This window comes from Apteryx mantelli, chromosome 3 (assembly GCF_036417845.1).
Source record: "Apteryx mantelli isolate bAptMan1 chromosome 3, bAptMan1.hap1, whole genome shotgun sequence".
NCBI lineage: Eukaryota > Metazoa > Chordata > Aves > Apterygiformes > Apterygidae > Apteryx > Apteryx mantelli.
Window position 1 is genome coordinate 17,100,903 of NC_089980.1, and position 20,554 is coordinate 17,121,456.

Consider the following 20,554-nt stretch of genomic DNA (forward strand, 5'->3'; position numbering starts at 1 on the left):
ACATATAGTATAAGATTAGATTGCCATTCCTGAACTGCAGCCCCAAGATTAATTGTGCATTATAGGCCAAAATTTGAAGAGCTGCTGGGTGCTGGCCTCTTTGAAAATCTGATACAACTAACACAATAAAAAAACCAATATCAGTAAATTTCTGAAATGCTTTAAACATGATCCCTCACCAGCATGAACTGGAAGGGTGTGACTGTAGGTATGTTGTTCCACAGCACACAATTTTAGATGCAGATTGGGAGAATAATGATGAATGGATCATTTACCTGATGGTGTCTGTCTTCCTAAAAGGAAAAAAAAACCACCAGCTCTTAGCTGAAAAATCTAATTCTTGTATTTTAGCAAGTAACATCACTCCTAGTGAGATACTTCAATATCCATGGAATAAAAATAATATTGCAGGTATGGGGACATACAGGAATTTCATTTACATTTAAACTAAAGCTCACTGATTGCTCTGCTCACGTAAAAAATTACTATGCTCTGAATGAAACGAAGATGAGTGCTTAAGCAAACAGTCATAAATTAATTTATAATGAAACATGACAGTCATAATTTAATTTGGAATGTATTTAAGATTGTCGTTACTATTTGTATAGGTCTTTTTTGCCTGGAGGAAGATGTGCCTTCATAGTTAAATGTCAACTATTGAAATACCAAACTTCTTATGTGTACATGTGTATTAATTAATTAAAACGATGTAGATACTTTCCTAATGAAGAACTGTTGTCTACTGCAAACAGTCAGACAAAAGCTCGCACAAGTCAAGCTGGCACATGAAGACTCAGTGGGACACAAGACTGTAACCCGAAGCACGAGCATTACCTGCAAAATCTGGGGGTTAGTGAGGCTGCGGCGTAACTTCCTTCCTCCGTGGCCAGGAGAGGGGACATAACATGAGAGGCAGCAGCAGGACTGCAGCCTTTGCAGGTCTCGCCTGCTCTGCGAAGCTGCGGGCTGCCCACGCGCGGTACAGCAGCTCTCTTGGCCCAGGACCACGTCCCTACAATCTCTGGTAGGCAGATGGCTGTCGTAGGCAACGTAGCGCTAAGCACATCCGAAACGTCGTTCAGGGCACCTAACGTCTGCATTACCCTCTCTGTGTTGCTCACTGACTGCTATAGGAGCACTACATATAAGGTTATATATACCTTTTTTACAGTAGGGAGTGACCATAAGATTTTTGAAAGGCAAAAATTCATAGCTCTTGGAATTTTACTTTTGATATTGTAGAGGTTGCTCTTCTTTGTAACTATTTCTAACCCCCTAATGACTCTTACTTCTGCCCGCACTGACTTTACCAGGGAAACTGTACTGGGTTATAGTGTTTCTCTAAGCTTTTCACTTTTATCAAATTTGCCTAGTGAAGATGGTATAGAGGATTTTAATTTTGCTGCAAGAAATGATTTATCTGTTTCTAATAGGATCAAGTCACAAAAAGAGGAAATTCTAGTCAATTTGTTAATTGGAAGATGATGGGTGTAGTCAGTGAGGGTGTGACCAGAAAAAATCTTAATAGTTTATGTCTTGACATCAGTTAAGAAACGATGTTCCCACATACTTGTGATTTCTATTTAGAAAGCAGTGGTTGAGAAAGACCAAGTTACAGGCCTTGAAGTGTAATATCAATGCTAAAAATAGGTATTTATGAAAAGTAAAATAAAAAACAAAGCCCCTCTGTTATGATTAACTTAATGGAGGGGCTAGAAGATGCATTATCTTTAAATTGTTAAAAATAATTAAAGTGTTTCACGCTGATCAGCAAATGAATTCTTAAAATATGCCTTGGCAGTACATAAGTACTTCAGCAAATAAATGATGATCTGTAGACAGAGGGTAGAGGCAACTTCAACTGTGTAATTTGTCAAAAAGTAGGTTGTGTCTTCCTACAGTTACAAAGTTAGCAAAGGCTCCTTTCCATACCCCTCCTGGCAACAGAGCTCTTCTTGTTGTATGTTTGGGTCTATTTTACAATGCAGAAGAGAACAGGGTTTGAACACTGCCAGCAGAGCCTTGACAACAACAAAGAAGGAACCTTGCTATCTCATGCTATATTAAGTGCATTATTATGGTGAAGTTTTTTAAAAAGCTGAAAACATTTTTTCTTGGTTAATTTTCAGTCAGATCAGCAAGCTGATCCAACTCATCTGCTGCACATGGATAGAGTTAGTGCAAGGACAAGGAGCCGCAGCCATAGTCTTGAAGTAACACTCCTTTTGGCACCAGCAGAGTCTTCAGCGGACTTAGGGATTTGATTTCATAATCAACTAACTAACACCCAGAGTTGTGGGCAAGACAAAAGGACCTTTGCTGGTTTGAAAAAACATCTCTAGTATTTCAGGACTGCATTGCAGATGGTTATGTTTAGAACCAGCTTTCTCAAGGTTCAAGGATTTAGTTTAAATGGATCAAAGGAAGCACTTTGCCACCACTACAGGTAGAAATCTGAGGCATGGATTAACTGGGTGTCTTAGCAAGAGAGAAAATTCAGGTAAAGCCAGTATGGAATGCCTATTCCACCCTCTTTCACCTATTTCTGTATGTCTACCAAGTACAGTATTTTCCAAACCAGACGAGAAAATGTAAAAAAAAAAAAAAGTTTAATGATGATTTACAAATATACAGTATTTACATTTGCAAGAGTTACAAAAAAGGCACATCCCACAGCAACCAAAAGCTTCCTCTAACTTTTTGGTACATCTCAAAGTTATTTATTTACAAAGCTAAATTACAGTCACTTTTCATAATGTCACATGTTTATATAAAAGCGTTTATCAGTTGTGAAATATCTTCCAGCTTACCCACAGGCAGTTTTTACAGTCCGAGCTCTTCTACCATCTATCAAATCAAAAAATCTAGTTTATCAGCCCCAATTAAACTGACATCATATTGCATTTTTGTTTTAAGAGACCTTAGTTTGAAAAATACATATAACTCATAAGGCTAAACTGATTGATAGCTGTTGAGAATTTCCCCTAGTGTATTTGCTTATGGTTTGGTAAAGTGACATAGCCTGCCTGTTTTAGTAAGCTTGGTAATAGTTTAGGAAAAGGTTGTCCAAGTTTGTTGGCTATGGTATTTCCAACTCTAAAAAAAAGAAGTGTCCTTTTCCAGATGCTCTTTCACCTTATAAAGCTTTTATATGAAATTCCTCTTTCACCCTGTATAATTCTTACCTAAAATAATGAACACCGATTAAGCAAGCTTTCCATATCCTGTGAATTTCCATTATTTTTTTGATGTTGGATGTTTTCTTGATTGTACCTTTCTTCAAACCAAAACTTAAAACTTTCATCTACCTGAGAGCAAAACTTAGCATTTCTTAGTCTAACTTTTGTATTAAGCTATTTACATGTGCTTGAGTCTTTGTCTAGATTAAAGTATTCCCAGAAAGAGAAATACAACCAAAACACATGTAGTCTGGTTTTGAAGCCTTCTGCTTTTGTGTGTGTACAAATACTTTCATGCTCTGAGGATGTTTTAACCGTACAGCTTCAACGCATAATGATATACGAACTGAACGCAATCTTAAACTTCATTGCACTGAAGATAGCTTGGGACTACATGTTTACAACTGATATTTTTTAATAGAGACTAAAAATCACCAGTATTAGTTATGGTTCAGGATGAAGACTTTTTACTGCGAATTAGGAAAAGCTTGCAGTCAGTAGCTGTGAACACCGTTTAAGGAATGTCTTCCAGCATTACAATGGTTCACTCCCCAAAACTTATTCCACAGGCAGTGGAATTGCCACTCTAGTCAATTCAAGCATCTTTTATGGATGCCTGCATTCTGGATTTTCTTCGTGCAAGAGCTTCTTGTTTTTTCCTTTCAATTTCTTCTTGAGAACATTTTCTGTTTTTTTGTTCTACCACAGACACTGTAAATAGAAAACATGCATTAGGAACCTTCAAGTTTGTTCAATATGTATTTTAACTCATCCGTTTTCAATGTCTGAAGATATATGGCAAAAGCACACTGTTCTGACATACGAGGCACCCAAGTTAAAAATGGCTCATCTATCCTGTCCTCAAGGCAGGAAGGGGGATAAGATGCATGACCTTTGTAGTGCTACTCATTACTACCTCCCAATGAAAGCTCCGGGATGCAGACATTTGCTTCAAGGAAATTCTACTTGGTTGCCCTTCAAGTGAACCTTGTGACATCAGGAGTCAACACAGGAGATGGCAATGGGTTAAGAAAATTAAGGCTATCAGAGTGAAAAGGGCTCTACAATTTAGTGAGTTAGGCAGAGATATGGGCATTGACATGGTATAGACACAGGGGTCAGATATAGTACAGGTGTCACACAAATAAAACCAGAAAGGTTGAAAAAAGGTCAAAAGCAGCAATAAAAATCTGCAAAGGAGACAAGAGCATGATAGCCAAGTGTAATATTTTATATGTTGTGTTACAGAACTATAAATTCCCATACAGTAAAATCCTGACCTCACTGGAACCAGCAGGAAGACTCCTATCATTCTGAAAATGTCAAGATTTTTACCATTTATATGCCATTTTCCAATTAATGTATTTTTAATACATAGTCTTTCAAACTAGGTAAGTAAAACGTTTTGTTGGTTTTTTTTGTTGTTGTTGTTGGTTTTTAAACAACCTCAGATGATCATTTATTCTCTAGAATGTTCCACAGAATGTCTGGTTATCTTCCCCCCATAGTAACATCTAAAATTGCTACTTTCTATTTATCTATCTGCTTCTTGCCCAGGTATGAAACAGAGATAAAACAGCGATTCTTCAAATAATGCTGGGTGATAGTTTGGAGGAGTTAATGTGGGTGAGGTTTTTTTGGTAACAGTGCTTTTTGAAAATTGAGATTGATATAACACATTCTAAAGGCAGGTTTCATCAAGTTTAACGTTGATTACAGCTTCACAAAGCCACGAGATAAGTAAAAACAAGAAACGACTGACACACTGATTCTACGTTTCTCTAGTAAGTAACACCGGTGCATGGAATATTACATTTCCACTGTCAAGTGATTGTAACAACTGACTGGGAGGCTAAATGAAAGGAAATAAGGTAGTTTTTAGACTGACTGCAGAGAATATTTCACTGGCAACTTTGGCCACTGAGCAAAACAATATAGGCCAACGTTTCAGAAATGCTTAGTGATCTGAGGCCAATTTCCAGGTGTACAATAATAAAAAGATTATAAATTTAGCATTCCATTTTTCCTGCTACCTTCTTTCCCTCTCCCACTATTTTTTTTTTTTTTTTATGAATCAGGGTGAGATAAATAATTTTTAACTTTTTTCAAAATGAGCTGTGAATTAAAACACAGACTTAGGCTACAGCATTTGCTAAGCACCAAAAGAGCAACATATTTAGGCAAGTCAGAATATGGCATGCTGAATGCTGCCATCACAGTATACTTGATCTTAGTGAATCTGAGCATCTATGGAGAGTGTGTAGTATTTTGAGAAGCGGAGTGAAAGTGGGAAACAGAAGTCTTTAACTACAGGAATTCAAAAGATATGTCAGGACAGTTTTATTTTGCAGGAAAAAAAAATTCCAAGTTCTAGATGGAACATTTACTAATGCCTAATCTGAATTGATGAATACCGAAATCTATTATAAGTTGAAATACGATATAAATTTCTCCTTTGGCATTATAATTACAGTAAGAAAATGAACAAGAACAGTTTAACAGGGTTAGTATAAAGACACATACCTGATGTAGGTAGTGCAAAAGATTCTGAGAGGTGTCTCTTGAAAGGCAGTTTCTTGTTTTCAAGCTTGCTGTGCAAAGTCATGTTCAACTGATTCTTGCTTTCTTCCAAACCCTGCAGAACAATTCCATTGCCAGAATGACTCTCTGGATTTTCAGACTCTACGTGAAGAGCGACTTGAGAACTGTTAGTCTTTCGGAACTTAAACTTTGAAGGCATAAGTGACGTTTTGTTACCAGAACTGTTATGTAGCGTCTTTCCCACGTTGCACAAAAGGTCTTGGCTGCCTAATGTTTTGCTACTAGAAGTGTTTACTGCATTAACAGGACTTACTTCAGAACCAGTCTTTCCTGCTGGCACAGAATTAGATCTGTACCATTTTCCTGAAATAGTCTTTGTAGTATCTTCAGAAGCAGCTTGATGACAGTTTTTAGACTGTGTGTATTTACACTCCATAGGAGTGCCTGAGATCACAGTTATTGGACTTGAGACATTTCTGGAGTTCACTGTGTGACCTGTTGTAGTCAATCCATGTGTAACCTTTGAGGAGTTTCTACAGGAAAGGTTTACTGAAAGCGTGTCCTGTTTTGCATTCGTTTTTTGAGCAAAGAGGCGATCAGATAGTCCTTGTTTAGATGCTGTGAAGCTGTTATCAGCATTTGACCTGGAATTAATACTGGCTCCTTGCGTAGTTTTAGCTCTTTCGTTTCCTTGTTTAACATGCTGGCTCTGAGTCTGCTTTTCTATATCATCACATACCTGATACAACAATTCATCATCCTCACAGTTTGCATCCCAAAGACTATCAGATTCACAAAACATATCTAAAACCTCATCAGAAAACTTTGGTTCATTCCAGTCAAATGATAGAGGACCTTTCTTTGGTATTTCAGCTTGGTTTAAGTAACCTGTATTAGCTTGGCTGACCACTTTAGTCAGATCATTAGGTTTTGTATTGGTAGAAATATTGGACAATTGACAGGAAATACTGTGTGCATTATTCCCAGGTTTGTCAGTCTGTGGTCTATGAGGATTAGATCTTGAAGGAAAAAGAGGAACAGGGTTACTTTTAGGCTGAATAGTTTCACTTCCATTCTTCACTTGAGATTGCTTTGAAACAGGAATATAGTTAAAATCATTGTTTTGGGCACTTTTCCAAGTAGCATTTATTTTGCCTGGCTTAACATCACATTTGCCATGAAAGGAAACAGTCTCTGTCTTTGACATTTCTGTGCTATTATATGGCTTTTGTAAAGAAAGAGATTTTGCAACATTTTGTGTGTTTTTACTAGACAGTTTCAAAGGTGAATACTGCAAATTGTTAGATTTGTGTAAACTCCCCAAACATGTTACTGAATTGCAACTATTTTTTTCCTTTGTTCTGCTAGCATCACTGAAACCATACACAGGTGGATTTGCAGGAACTAGTGAAGCCTCTTCAGTATTTATCAGTTCAGGATTTTGGGTTATTTGCATCACAAAAGAGTCATCTGCCAAAAAATCTGTATCCCAGTCGTCAAAATCATCATTAACTACTTCAGCAAGCTTACTGGAGACCACCAATTTTGTCTTCAGAGAAGGATTTTGTTTTGTCAACATGAAGGTATGAGTTTTTGGAAAAGTCTGGTTCATGCTTCCTAGTAAACATGGAGTATCTTTTTGACATGTCTCAGAAGTAACACATTGCATGTTTTTAATTGGCTCAGGAAGGTGTTCCTCCTCCAGGGTGCTTTTGTTTTCCTGGAAACCATTATTTAAAGAAATATCTGACAGTCCTTGGCTCAACTGTCCACTACATTTCTGGGTAGAGCAATCAAAAAGAGCATGAAGGGCTTTTTCAGCTTCAAGGTCTATAGACTTTTGACTACTAGATTGGCAGGGCTCTGCAGTAGGGATGCCAGTGCTCTCTCCCACTGGTTTCAGGGACAGAGCGGCATCTGTTTCAGAAACTTCATCAAGGACCGATTTCAGGTTCTTCATCTGTACTTCATCTTTACAATTATTTAAAGTCTCTGAGGCAGTCTGGATGAGGTCCTGACAAAGCTTCTCTTGTTCCTGAACAGCATCTAACTCTACCAGATTCTTATCAAACTCCTTAGCCAATTTCATGAGCTCCTCTTCAGGATTTTTTATTTTAAGATCTCTAGATAAAAAGAATATATAAAAAAGAAAAATCAGAACTACTGAGAAAAATTTGCCAAGTTTAATTATACTACCCTGAGCTGTTTATTCTCTAATTTAGCAACTACAGACAGTATGACTGAATCCTGTTTTCAATGCACAATCAGCATGCATTCCTCTTGATAATTCCCAGTGATAACTACTCTGTTAACAAGAGATAACAACCCCAAAGTTAAAAGCATTCTGTATGCTAATGTACAATTACTCACTAAACATAATGAAATAATACATCCCTTTTCCTGAAAGTCTAGCCGTGATAGGCAAGACAAAACTGGAACTTACCTTGTACAACTTAACTTTGTCCTAGCTCGCAGTTTTACTACTCCAGGTGTACAGGGAATGGCATCCTCACCAATCCATGTCTCTAAAAGGGATCCTCCACTGTAGGCTGCTTTTTCATCCTGAATGATTACATTTATAATGCTTAGCAATTTGATTTCAGATAAAGATTGAACTAGACATACACCTTGCATTCGTTTAAGTTGCTAAAACGATTAAACTGGAACAAGTGTGCTGAAAGCGACAGATAGGAGCTAAACCAATACAAGCCAAGCAAGATTATTGCAACAGTGTCTACTGATAGTTTTATCAGTTTAATTATATCAATTTAAAGCAGCAACTTCAATTAAAATAATTGAATTCTATTTTGGCACTCTAATCTAATACTGTATTTACTTCCCCAATCAGGTTTACACATCATCTGCAATTTTCACTTTGCAAGCTATATTTTAGTTTACTTTAGTAAGCAGCTACTTGAGATGCATTGTCTTTATCCACTTACAGCAGCATTAACAAACCAGAGAGTTTCAGAAAATCATATTCTGTATGCTTCCTGTTAAAAATTCTGATTTCTTCCATTACAACTCTTTCATACAAAGAGCCCTTAAAGAAAAATAAATGAAGTTTAAAAACTGAATGAGGTTGTTTCAGAGCTTCGAAGTGCAGGCTTGGATCTGAATTCTCAAATCTAAGAGACACAATACTGTAGTAGTAAAATTAGAAGTGGGCCAGAGCCAAATATGGAACATTAAGAAACACTCCAGTTAGCCAGCAAAAAATAATTTGAACTTTACTAACTACCAGGGTGGTTTGGGGGAGTTAATTTTTTTTTTTTTTTTTAAATTAGGGAAAAAAGGATGTGAGCAACAGATTGTCCCAAACCCAGTCCAATTTCTAAATAACTTACAATCATGACAGTATTGTAATCATTAAAAAGAAGGGAAGCAGCATCTCTTATCAATGATTTTGAAATTCTAAAGTATAATTTCTCACAAATATTCTAGATAGACGGCTGAAATGGCCCTGTCAAACAAACAGGCATATTTTGCATGCCAAATACTACAAAATTGTCTTAGGAATGACAGTTCTCTTCTTGCACTTAATAAAAAGCAAACAATAAGGCCACTATTATAACAGTATTTTATTTTCACTTTCCAGGCTGTGGACATAAGTTTCACAGCTAAAGAGATATCTAGAGCATGGATGAGGGTAAAAAAGGCAAACTAATTAGAATTACAGCAACATTATTATGTCTACATCATTGTCTCTCTTTCATTTCAGTGTTGTCCTTGCAGTTCCACAGTCTGTATTTCAAGATCATTCAGAATGCTTAAAATAACTGTCAGGTAAATACAGTATGTGAAGAAACTACCTTTTAACGGACAAGTGATTATGGGTGACTATACCACAGCTGTTTTCCTAAGAACAGGGACAATAACTTGCATTCTGAAAGTAAAACTTTCTAAAATGGAGTTGCCACAGGTCCACTTTTCTTAATGCATCCTTGTTTTAATAGCATCTGTGACTCAAGAACAGCTAGTCAAATGCTACAGCTGTGATTTTAATTCAGTCCTCTTTTATGAACGTTTCTACTTTTCTGCACACTTGCTTCTTGTCATACTAAAGAGACTACCGTAACTAAAATTACATCTGCACTAAAACTGAATATTGTAACACAATTTTGTTTGATTATTGCTTATAGAGAGCACTGTTTTAGAAAGTAATAATTACCTGAGGAGCAATACGATTAACAATTTCTGAAATTTCTACTGCGCATCTACTGGTAATCTGTTTCTTTTTTTCATTGCCTAAAAAACAAAACCTTTTTAAAAACTGCAAAACATTACAAAATTCCCTATGTCTCAAATACTTCAGTTATACCTGGTAGAAACAGAAGTTGATTCAGCGCTACATTGAAGAATTTACAGGACTAGAATAAAAACAAAACGCAACCAAACAACCTGATCACCTCTGAACTCCCCAACTCCACCACTGCCATGGTGGTAACAGGAAGGGGGCTTTTTTGATAACTCAGATTTGAGAACTTTTAGTATACTCCAACGTATACCTCAAATAGGCAACTGAAGTATGAATTTTGGTAGTATTACCTAGTCTGCATGCAATTGGTGAATGAGGATCCCAAAAGATTTCTTGCTGTATATCAGTGTCATTAACAGGAGAGCTGAAAGTAGGTATCCGTGATTTCCTACTTAATGATCTCTTTGGAGTCTTATGTAAACATGACTCTGTGTAAACAGAAGAATGATTCTTATTAAACAATAATTCTTAAAAGGCTGAAATAACTCAGAACATACAACAAGGTAAGGCACAAAAACCATGGTGTATAAACCTTAAGAATAAAAGTTCACACCAAGTTCACACTCATCAGGATTCCTTTAATTTAGCACCAGTGGTTTTCACAACTATACATTTGACCCAGAATATGACTCTCTCTTTGCCAGTTGCACTCTACTGGAGAGACAGCAGAGCATTACAGGATGCTGACAGCTATATGCTCAGTCTCTAAAGGTAAGGATGAGAACTGTCTATCCTCTTCCAGGAACAGCGACTTCAGCTTATTTCAAGGGAAAAACCAGACATAGCTGCATGGGAGAATGCTTTGCATCCCGCCTTGCGTGTGTCCGTCACCTAGACGCAGATCTGGGTCACAACTTGCACGGGGCCCCCAAGCTGTCACATCCTGCCTCTGTACCAGCACACACTCCCCCTCCTCCCCCAGGCCTTTTCAGGTAGAAATGCTGAAAACGGGGACGCAGGTGATCAAGAAGAGCTTCTCGTCCCCGCAGAGCAGTAACGCCCTCATGCGTGACGTGAACCCCAACCAGCCGCAGTGACACTGGGGGCGCGGGAGCAGGCGGCTTTACACGGTGAGAAGCACCGTACGCTCCGCCGCCCCCGCGCCACGGCGGGCGGGCGGGCGAGGCGGGCCCTGCTCCCCGCGGCCCCAGAGCCGCCCCCGGCGCCGCGGCCCGGCCCGGCCGCTCCCGCCGTACCTGCCGCGCCGCGCGCCACCTCCCCCGCGGGGAGGCCTCGGCCTGCCGCCGCCGCCGCCTCCTCCTCCGCGGGGGGCTCCTCCGGCCGCCGCCGGCTGAGCTTCTCCTCGCCGCCGCTCCGCCTCCTCAGGGCGGCGGCGGCGGGCGCCTTGCGCCGGCTACCGGGCATGGCGCGCGCTCCGGCGGCGCCGCCGCATGCCGCCCCCCGCCGCCGTGGCTCCCTCACGGCGCCGCCATCTTGCCGGGAACCCGCCACGCCGCCGCCGATTGGCCGGCCCCGCGCCGCCTCGAGCGGCCATTGGCCCCCGAGCGGCGGAGGCGGGCGGGCGTGCGGACGCGGCAGGGAACTGCGGGCCGTGGCTCGCGCCCCGCGGCGGCCGGCCCCGCCTTGCCCCGGCCCCGCCCCCTGGCGCCCCGCGGCCGCCGCCCGCGGCCCCCGAGCGGCGTCGCCGGCCTCTTCCCTCCGCCAGGGGGGACTTGAGTTAACGGGGATCCGCGGGGACCGCTGACCCTGAAGGGGCTCTGAATTCAATTTCTGGTTAAAAAAAAAGAAAGGGGGCCCAGGCCTTTCCGGCTGCCCCGGAGCCGAGCGCCGCGGCCTTACCGAGGTGGCTGGGGGGCGCCTGCGGGCAGGCCGTGAGGGGCGGCGGTTTCCAGGCCCCCCTTCCCTGGTCACCGGCACCTTCGTCCAGCGCCGGCGCCCGCGGGCGCCTCGTGGCCTCGGCCGTTGAGGGCCTGGTCCCGGGGCGAGGCCGCCCGTCCCGCCCCGCGCCCCGCGGCCCTGTGAGGGACGAGGTTCCCGCCGGGCCGCTCGGGGCCTGGGTGAGGGATCGGGGCGGCCAGCGTCCCCAAAGGCAGGCAGTTCCGGAAGGGAGCGAACCGCTTCCGCGCGACCTAAGCGGCGTGGAAGTTTGGGCTGGCAAAGAGAGACTTGCAGAAGCCAAACTCGGTAGGTAAGAAATTAGCATGATGCTCCTAAGGGATTCTAATGTTACATCATTATTTAATACAATGCAAATGCAAACGCATGTGCTTATTACGTCTTGAGGTGGATATTTCCTCCCCCACCAAATAAACATACACATATAAATACATCTGCCAAGTATATAGGTCAAGGAACGAACTGCCTGTATATTGGTTGCCTGCTTGGCGTTCATTTAGTCAATTTGGAGTAGTTTGGGATCACACTTCACTTACTAGATGTGAGCAGGGGATTTCAGTCTAGGATCTGGAGTATGAAAAGTTTTCACATCACCAAAAATTCACATCACCTGGGTTGTGAAACCTTCCTTTTCCACCCAAGGCCTCAGGCAAACAATATGTTTTTTCAGTTCTCCATCCTCGTGAGCATAATTAAAGGCAATGGAAGGCTTTTTAACACGGAAAAATTAAGTACTGTGTATTAAACAGAGAAACTGTTATACATATGGTTAAAGTATCACAGTTAATAACAGAAAGTTGTAACATTTGAATGATCGGTTCTTTTATGTTGCATATTTCAAATACAAATCGGAGGCAAGACTGAAAAAATGGTTCTAAAGGTAGGCTCCAAAAATTGTCATTAAGCGTCTGAGTATAGCTATTGTCTTGTAATCATATCAGCATGGGTAGGTCTTTGTACTAATCTGAGACAACTAATGCAAAGCTGTGGCGAGGCTGTGCACAACATTTTCGATCGCTGGTTTGTAATATAACATTTAAAAGCTGTGATGCGTTGCACAGGTACAGGAATGGCTTGCATGGACCCCTTATGCCGTAGGTGCAATATGGATTACATGCCCTGTGTTGACAGATACCAAGGACACTGAGAAGAATCTGTGTCTGTTTGCAGTAGTAGTAGATACAGCTTGCAAGATAACAAAACATTTTTAAATTAACAGACTTACTGGAAAGTGTTACTAAAGTTCTTGCTGTTTCCTACCATTTCCTAGTGGCCGCTTAGCGGCTGGGTATTGTAAAGTGGTCTCCTTTCATACTCCCGTATGTTAACAAGTATATTCTGAAATACTGTCATAAATAATTAAAATTAAGTGACACCTGTCACATTCAGTGAGTGCTGTGAGTTTTGCAGAGCTGTCTCTTTGATTTCTGCTTTTCTCCCAGCTCATTGTTCACTAACCTTGTTCATAAAATGCGAGTATTCGCCACAGGTCTCTCACACGTTAGTGAGATTTTATTCTTATGGTGAAAGAACTTTGAAAAAGAACGTTTTTAATGTGTATCTAGTTCTGCGTGAGAGATCTTGTTACATCAGTTTCAGCATATGCAATGTTGTGTTAGCAAAACTGGGCAAAAAAATAAATATCTACACATACAGAAAAGTCAAACGGGTCCATGATGAAAAAACTCTCATTTCCTAATGAATAAAAATGTGTGCACCTCATTGCAGCTTAAGGACTTAGCTTTGAGCTGATGCTGTTTATTAAGTTAAGAAATGTAGTGGTGGAAGCCTGTGATGTTGAAGGGTTTCTCTGTGGAGCTGTAGCCTCAAGGAGGAGGGAGTTTGTGTTCCCTTGTCATGGTACTAGCAGCTGGATCAGTGGCTAATTGTGGTGAGGCTCCGTTCCAGGGATTCGCAGCAAACTCTTAGTGCTGTGATTTGGAGTCCTACTTTCAAATCAAGAGGGATAAATAATGGAGGAGGCTGACTGAATAATGAAGTTAGTTTTAGTTTTAATAGTTTTTATTTTGGAAAAGTGTATGTATCATTAGTGGGATTTTCCAAAGTATCTAACACATCACATCAATATAATTAACAAAGAAAAGTGACTTTATGTTACGGTTCATCTTTCATACCTACTAGGGTAGAAGAAAAGGAAAATCGATGACAGTAATTCCACTGAAAATATGAAGATTTGTGAGGGGACAGAAATTATAAATAGTGAGTTTAATTTGACAAATACTGTCTTTTTCCAGAATGTTTTTAAATGTCTGTGACATTTTCAAAGTGAACTATCTTGATGTTTTTTGTTTCCAAACTACAGTTTCATTTCAAAAGTGTTTTTTTTTTTGAATACTGAAAAAGAAGTAAAAAAATTCACACACATACACTCATACCTTGCCTCAAATGAAGATGTGCAGGTGTATTTTGAACATCTGATACTAGGTGAAAAGAAAAATTCTCCAGGTCTAATATTTCTTGGCTAACTTATTTCAAGAAATGGTTTGGGTACAAACTCTGCAAGTCAGTACAGTTATACGGTTCTTTAAACATGTAACTGTTGTTTCCTACGGAAGGAACTGTTAAATAAAGAGTTTATGTAGCTGAGTAGCCCTGTGTACTGTGTACCTAAGGAAATTTGATAAATGGGTCACAGTTTCACCTTCTCTTCCTCTGCAGTTAAACTTCTGGCAAGGCAGAAATGGAGGAAAGCCATGGGCTTTTGGGACCTATAAGATCCTGTTTGTTTCTTTGATTGTCTACAAAAGCAAATGTCTAAAAAAGCAAAATATGTACGTGTTTATAGCACTGCTGCATTCAGTCTGTAGTTCTGCAGGAGCCCGCAAGTGATTTCAGTGGTCCCAAGAGCAAGAGCCTGTGGCCATGCTTCATTGTGCGGTGCAGACTGCCCTCGGTCGTTCCATGTATTTCTGCAGCTGTGGCTCGGAGATGCTCGGACGTACGTGCAGGAGCGTTGGATGAGGTAGCTTACGCACCTGAAATCTTTCTAGCCAGCTTTGCTCGTTCAGAGCTGGCCCAGAAGTTTCTGCACGGTGCTGCCTTGTGCTGTGTAGGTGTGTCCCGGCAGTCTGGCTCCACATCTCTCACAGGGAGATAATAGTCCTTCTGAAGCATCTGATTATCCAGGGGATAACCACAAAGCCGTCGGATATTAGAGTGAGGGGAACTGTACAAACAGAGAAGTGGATTTAGATGCTTAACATAAGACACATTTATAATACAACCCTGTGGACCAAAACAGAAATAAACTAGGACACCTGTATGAAACTTAGTATGAAAGTAGAATACTCTAGCCACAGTTTTTAGCCCTTTTTTTTGCAAAAATCCTTCTCATCCATATAGCCCCTTCAGAAGCCTTGGAGTGCTTACTAAATTATAGCACTACATGATAACAGATAGTTTATACAAGTTAACTGCAGGAGATATATGTGTTGTGTTGCCTTCATTGGGACCGTAGGAAAAACGGTGAGGGTACCTGGAATGTTAACTTAATGGACAATAATTTTTTCCATCCATAGGGAGACCCAGGCATCGTTCATGTATTTTTGCTTTTATTAATAGCATTTTGATAGCCCAGTTATAAAGCTTGCCCTTGACTTGCCTTGAAATATCTTACTGAGTTCACTTATTACAGAACGTTACTTTAATTTTCCAAGGTGAAATGTTCACAGTGCAGAAACTGGTGAGGAAAATATGGCCCAAACAGTTACATATACCTTTATTTTTAAAATGCTGTCCGGAAGGGTTTGCAGCACTCTCTGCTGAGGCGTAAATTGACCTAGACAGTAAATGATACATGACCTTAAAAATATCCAAAGTATCCTTGCCTGAGAATTTTTAGTAGAGAGTTATTAAATGTCACAGTAATTTACACAAGCGTAGCCCGGTTTATACTTCTGCTTTCTCTCTTTCTGTCTTCTCACCACCATGCCATCCAAGAACCTTAGAAGCTTTAAAAATTTTTACATATATCTCATTTTTCCCCCCTTTTTTTAATCATAGAGTTTCATTTTATTGTATTTATCACACTCTGAAAATCAAGTCAAATGTGAAACTATAATGTAGCTCACAAAGACCCGATCCAGCAGAGCACTTAAATACCTTCATAACTTCATCATGCTGACATTTTCCATTGCTCATTAACTGGCATTTAAAGGAAATTTTCCATTGCTTGGTGTCTGGGCATTTAAGGGAAATTATCAGCCAAAATGGGTCAGTCATTTAGAAGAATTAGGTCAGGCAGTGAACATGCTACAAGTTGCAAAGGTCTGTAGTGAGCCCTACTCCTCCACCCCCTCGCAGAGAGCGGGAGATAGCCAGCGGGAGGGCGTTCTTTTAGATATGTGCTATAATGTAGGCTTAATTCCACAGCTGTCTTCTGCTCTCCAGTGCTAGGGGTGAACTGCATTCAAGAGGCGAATCCTGGTCGTGTAAGACTACGGTGTTTGTAGGATTTCTGCTTTAAATCGTAGCTGGGGTGGTTAGCCTGAGCACAGCGCTGCGTGGCAGCAGCTCGCCGGCGTCGTGTTCCGGAAGAGGTACTGGGTCTGGAACAGGTCTGGGCACTTGTGCACTGCGCTGGCTTGCGTTCGGGAGGCTTGCGCTAAGAGCGGGAGGAATCTTGAAGCAGCCATCCCTCGTCTGCACACCCGTTCGCACGGTGGCTGCGTCCAGCCCTGCTGCCAAGGAGCTTTTCGCTCTTTTTTCACCCATGTCCATGCTATCATTGCTCGCTGTACCAAGGGAGACACGCATCTTGGGTGATCCTCCCAGCTCAGATGCACCCTCTGCTACGCCGCTGTTTACACATGGAGAAAAGATATAAATGAAGATAGGATGAGAAACAGCTCTTAAAAATTACAGCAGCCACATTTTCTTTTCTTTTCTTTTTTTTTTTTTTAATCTGTCGATTCTGCTGTATTACAGCTCCAGGCTATCAAGGAGTGAGAAATAGGTTTTCTGTTCTGCTCTCTTAGTTTCTGGAATTTTTTTTGTCCCTTATAAGAAAACAAGTTATAAGGTTCTTTAAAGAACAGGAAAGAATAGGTTTCCGGCTTGTTTTGAAAGTCTGACAAATATTAATCTACTGTATATCCTGTAGATGATTATTTCTTTCATCAGTGACAAAAACTGACCTGCATTTGAAGATGTAGAGTTGCGAAAACTCTCACACACTACAGTGTAAATTAGTAAAGTATTTTGTCAGCTACCCAAAACAAAGCAGCCGATGGTCAGTGAAGACAGCTTTTTGATCAGGCATTCTGGAGCAGGAAAATAGGCACTGCTTATTTATTTAAAGTGGGCTTAGCTTTTGATTGATACATCTGTTCCAGGAGAATGTTTAGCCTGCGGTGCTAAATAGCTTACTGAAGAATCAGTGATCAAACTAGTATGAAATTCTCCAAGTGCAGTCATTCTCTGTTTTTCTCCAACGTACTCAGCGATTTCTGGGTGGACTGTTTTTATGTCAAGTGTTCATAGCTTGCAGTTGAAAAAACAGTTTCTGTTACCAAAGTGATTTTTTTTTTGGAGGCTTTCATTTTATAAATTCTATACATTATCCCTTGAGTCTGTATCCCATTAACTGTAAGCCACAGTTTACATGGAAATGCATAACAATGAAGTCTCTCTGTTCCATATGCGTGTGTGACTCCCATTCTGCAGTACATGCTGCTGCTGGTTTTAATGTTGGGGCGATTGGAGGTTATTCTCCGCTGACAAGTTTTGTCATGTGTGCATAATGATTTGAGGCTTCAGTCCAGTACCTGATGCCCACGTTACAGGACCACTGCCCTGGGTGAACTGACTGGTTGTTTCAGTGACAGGAGCAAGCATGGAGTGGATACGAAGGTTTGGCCCCAAATTGTGGTGCCCTCGTTTCAGAAATGAAGCAAGAGGAATGTTATGTTTCTGATGCCTCCCTTGTTCTATGGTGAGACCATTTCTTTCTCCAGGACAGTTGGTTCTGGCAGCTTCCTCCAGCAGTGCTGAATTTTGGACCCAGGGTTCCTTCCAGTTTTACGTGCCCTGGCCTGATGGTCCTAATTCACAGAGCAAGCAAACAAGTGCCCGGATAAGAATTAGACACCCTTTTGATGATTAATTTTTTCATTTATTTTCAGATGGCTTTTCCTTTTGTCATATTGTTCACACATAACACGTCTGACTCTTCCTATGTCACACTACATCTTTGCAGTAATTTGCTGCGCTGTTCTGTCCCTCTGGATTTTACAGCAGTGGATCAGAAAGGAAGTGCAAGCTCTAGCAGAAATAATAAATCCACTGCAGGTCTTGAAGGTACTAATTTCTGCAAAACAAAATACTGCCTCAATTCTGTTATGGGCTAGAAGGGGTGATCAAAGTGAAATACATTCATTGTGGAATTGGTTTGCAAAGCCCGCTTCTAAACCATTACATACTTTTCCTACATATATATATATTTTTTTCTGAAAGTAAATAATGCAGTCATGTCCAGCCTGGCCTGTAGCACCTAAGTCCCATGCAGCTCTCAAGGAAGTTCAGAGGTTGCTCCCAAACTGGGCCGTTGTCATCAGATGGGCAGGAGAGCTGTGTTGGCTTGGGGAGAACTGGGGGAGGGGGCTGTCACTGGATAATGCAAATCTGGGTAATTTATAGGAGATCCACGAGGGGCTGCAAAATGCAGTACTTCTGGGGTGCTCTGAGTTGTCCGTACAGCTGCCACACTGGTGTGGTGGGAATCATGGTCATCTCCCAGCTGCTGACTCCCTCGGAGCCCTCGAAAGTCTGTGGCATAAGTCCCGTGACTCCCAACCGGAAGGTCAGGGTAGTTGGTCATCTCTAGAGTAATCTGACATTTGAAAAAATATTTTAGGAACTCTCCTGTAATTATAGACATTTCTAATCTATGCAATCTATCCAATTAGGTCCAACCATGCCCAATTCCTTGTCTGATTGCCTGAGTCTTTCCGCTTAACCAGTCAGGTTTATTCAATAAGGTGTCCTATAATGTTATTTCCTTCCTTGAGAGTATATGTTATCATCCCTGACACAGACTTAAGAATCCCTCTACTTTTTTCTTATTTTAACATCCTCTGTCTCTACAGTAAAGCTTTGTGCTTTAGTTAGGAATCACCTAGCTGAGGAGAAGCCTAGATGGGAGTTTGGATCTCATTAGTTTTAATTTTAATTACCTAGAAAATTCTTATGAAATACAGCAAGTATAGAGCAGGTACAATATGGGTAGAATCCCTTTCAATTTAATACAAGTTAGTTTAAATTGTGGATTCAAATAGTTAACAAGATTGGAAGCATAAGAAATGAATACAGTTGCACTGGCGGTTGACTCACTGTTACTGTCATTTCCTTTTGGCTTTGGTCACGGGGATAACAAGGTAAGGAATAACTGTTTGTTTCCTTTTATTGATTCGTTTGATATTTGAAATAAAGATGATCTTTTTTTGTCTGAACAAGTCTTTTGTAAGTTAATATTATGTTAATTAGAATGGATGTCTTCCTGAACCTTATTTTCTCGTTCATTTGATCTAATTAGCTGATTAATTTTTAATTGCCTACTGAGAGATCTTTACCATATTGTGATTTGTGTTTTACCTTTACATTTGGAAAACAATGGTACGCCTAAAATGACTCTAAAGTATTGTATTGAGGTATTTCTGCAAGGGATAATTGCAAATTATGATTTCTTCCTGCTTCCTAATTTTAGCGCAATCTACTTTGAGTCAGTGCTCATTAATCAAAAAGGTTTGCATAGTGTGCAGTAGTAAGAAGGTGTTTTAGTTAAGGCGAGCTTCACAGGAGAAGGTCTATGACTTGGTGATCAAACGAAACCAAATCTCTTGGCTGTGTATGAATACTACAGGGGATGCTTCCTAACTTATAACATTTATTCTTTTACCCCACAATAATTTTCAAAATGAATGTATTAATAAGCTTAGAAATAGAAGTATAAACTTAGAACAAGGCCAAGTGTTGATTAAAACATATTTTCCAGTGGTGGAAGATAAATCACAGTTCATGGCAAGTTATTTCAAGTTATTCCCTGAGAGTTTAAAATTTGCACCTTATTTTTGGACTGAATTTGTCTTGCTGTAACTTCCAGCCCTTGGATCTTGTTCTGCCTTTGCCTGCTAGATTGAAGAGCCCTCTATTATCAAATTTTTATTCCCTATGGTAAGCACTTGTAGACTGTGATCAAATCATTCTTTAACTTTCTCTTTGATATGTTAATTGGTTGAGCGCCTTGAGTCTCTTGCCATAAGACATATTTCCTAATACCATAATTTTTCCCCTGGCTTCCACAGAGTCCATGGAATTTTTCATAATCTTTTTTAAAATGACACCGCAAACCCAGTGAAACTAGTAGTTGTTTCACTGGTGCCAAATAAGATAACATAGCCACCCTACTCCTGTTTGGTATTGTTTGTACATCTGATGAGCATAGTAGCTTTTTTGTTACTGCATCGCACTAGAAATTCATAATGATCTGGTCACTCGTCATGGCCTTTGTTCCCAAGTCCTTGGCTCCTCTTAGCATCTCTTTTAGGATCTCTCTCTTGTTAAGTCTGTCTCATTATACTTGCTTCTAGATGCATGGCCCTCCTGCTGGCTGTATTGAAGTACATAATGTCTGGTTAAACTCACCTAACCCAACTGTCTCCGTTACTAACCACTTCTAGTCATCTGCAAATTTTGTGAAAAA

At 40.5% G+C, this 20,554-nt stretch overlaps 1 protein-coding gene and 1 long non-coding RNA gene across 3 annotated transcripts in view; one reads left to right on the plus strand and one right to left on the minus strand.

Annotated features, from left to right (window-relative positions):
* The window catches only part of LOC136991546 (uncharacterized), a 427,115-nt gene that overhangs the window by 271,243 nt on the left and 135,318 nt on the right, over positions 1-20,554 (plus strand). The window contains exon 5 of one of the 2 annotated variants that reach the window (XR_010883647.1): positions 2,130-2,514. The exons of the other annotated variant lie outside the window; for it this stretch is intronic. This is a non-coding gene — a long non-coding RNA (uncharacterized lncRNA). Of the gene's footprint in view, positions 1-2,129; positions 2,515-20,554 lie in introns of those variants that run through there. 2 annotated transcript variants of the gene reach the window in all.
* Positions 2,593-11,343, minus strand: ETAA1 (ETAA1 activator of ATR kinase). The gene is made up of 6 exons (XM_067292769.1): positions 11,175-11,343; positions 10,269-10,406; positions 9,892-9,968; positions 8,164-8,282; positions 5,703-7,843; positions 2,593-3,890 (listed from the first exon to the last, which is right to left on the minus strand). The coding sequence occupies exons 1-6, from the start codon at positions 11,341-11,343 to the stop codon at positions 3,775-3,777; spliced, it is 2,760 nt and encodes a 919-aa protein (XP_067148870.1). The 3' UTR covers positions 2,593-3,774.

Bases quoted from the DNA above. Each gene is read 5' to 3' on its own strand.
- ETAA1 (XM_067292769.1), bottom strand. From the start codon at position 11,343: ATGCCCGGTAGCCGGCGCAAGGCGCCCGCCGCCGCCGCCCTGAGGAGG. The intron at 10,407-11,174 runs GTACGGCGGGAG...CTGTTTACACAG, and splicing joins GGTGGCGCGCGGCGCGGCAG to AGTCATGTTTACATAAGACT. The intron at 7,844-8,163 runs GTAAGTTCCAGT...CTTTTTATCTAG, and splicing joins ACAAAGTTAAGTTGTACAAG to AGATCTTAAAATAAAAAATC.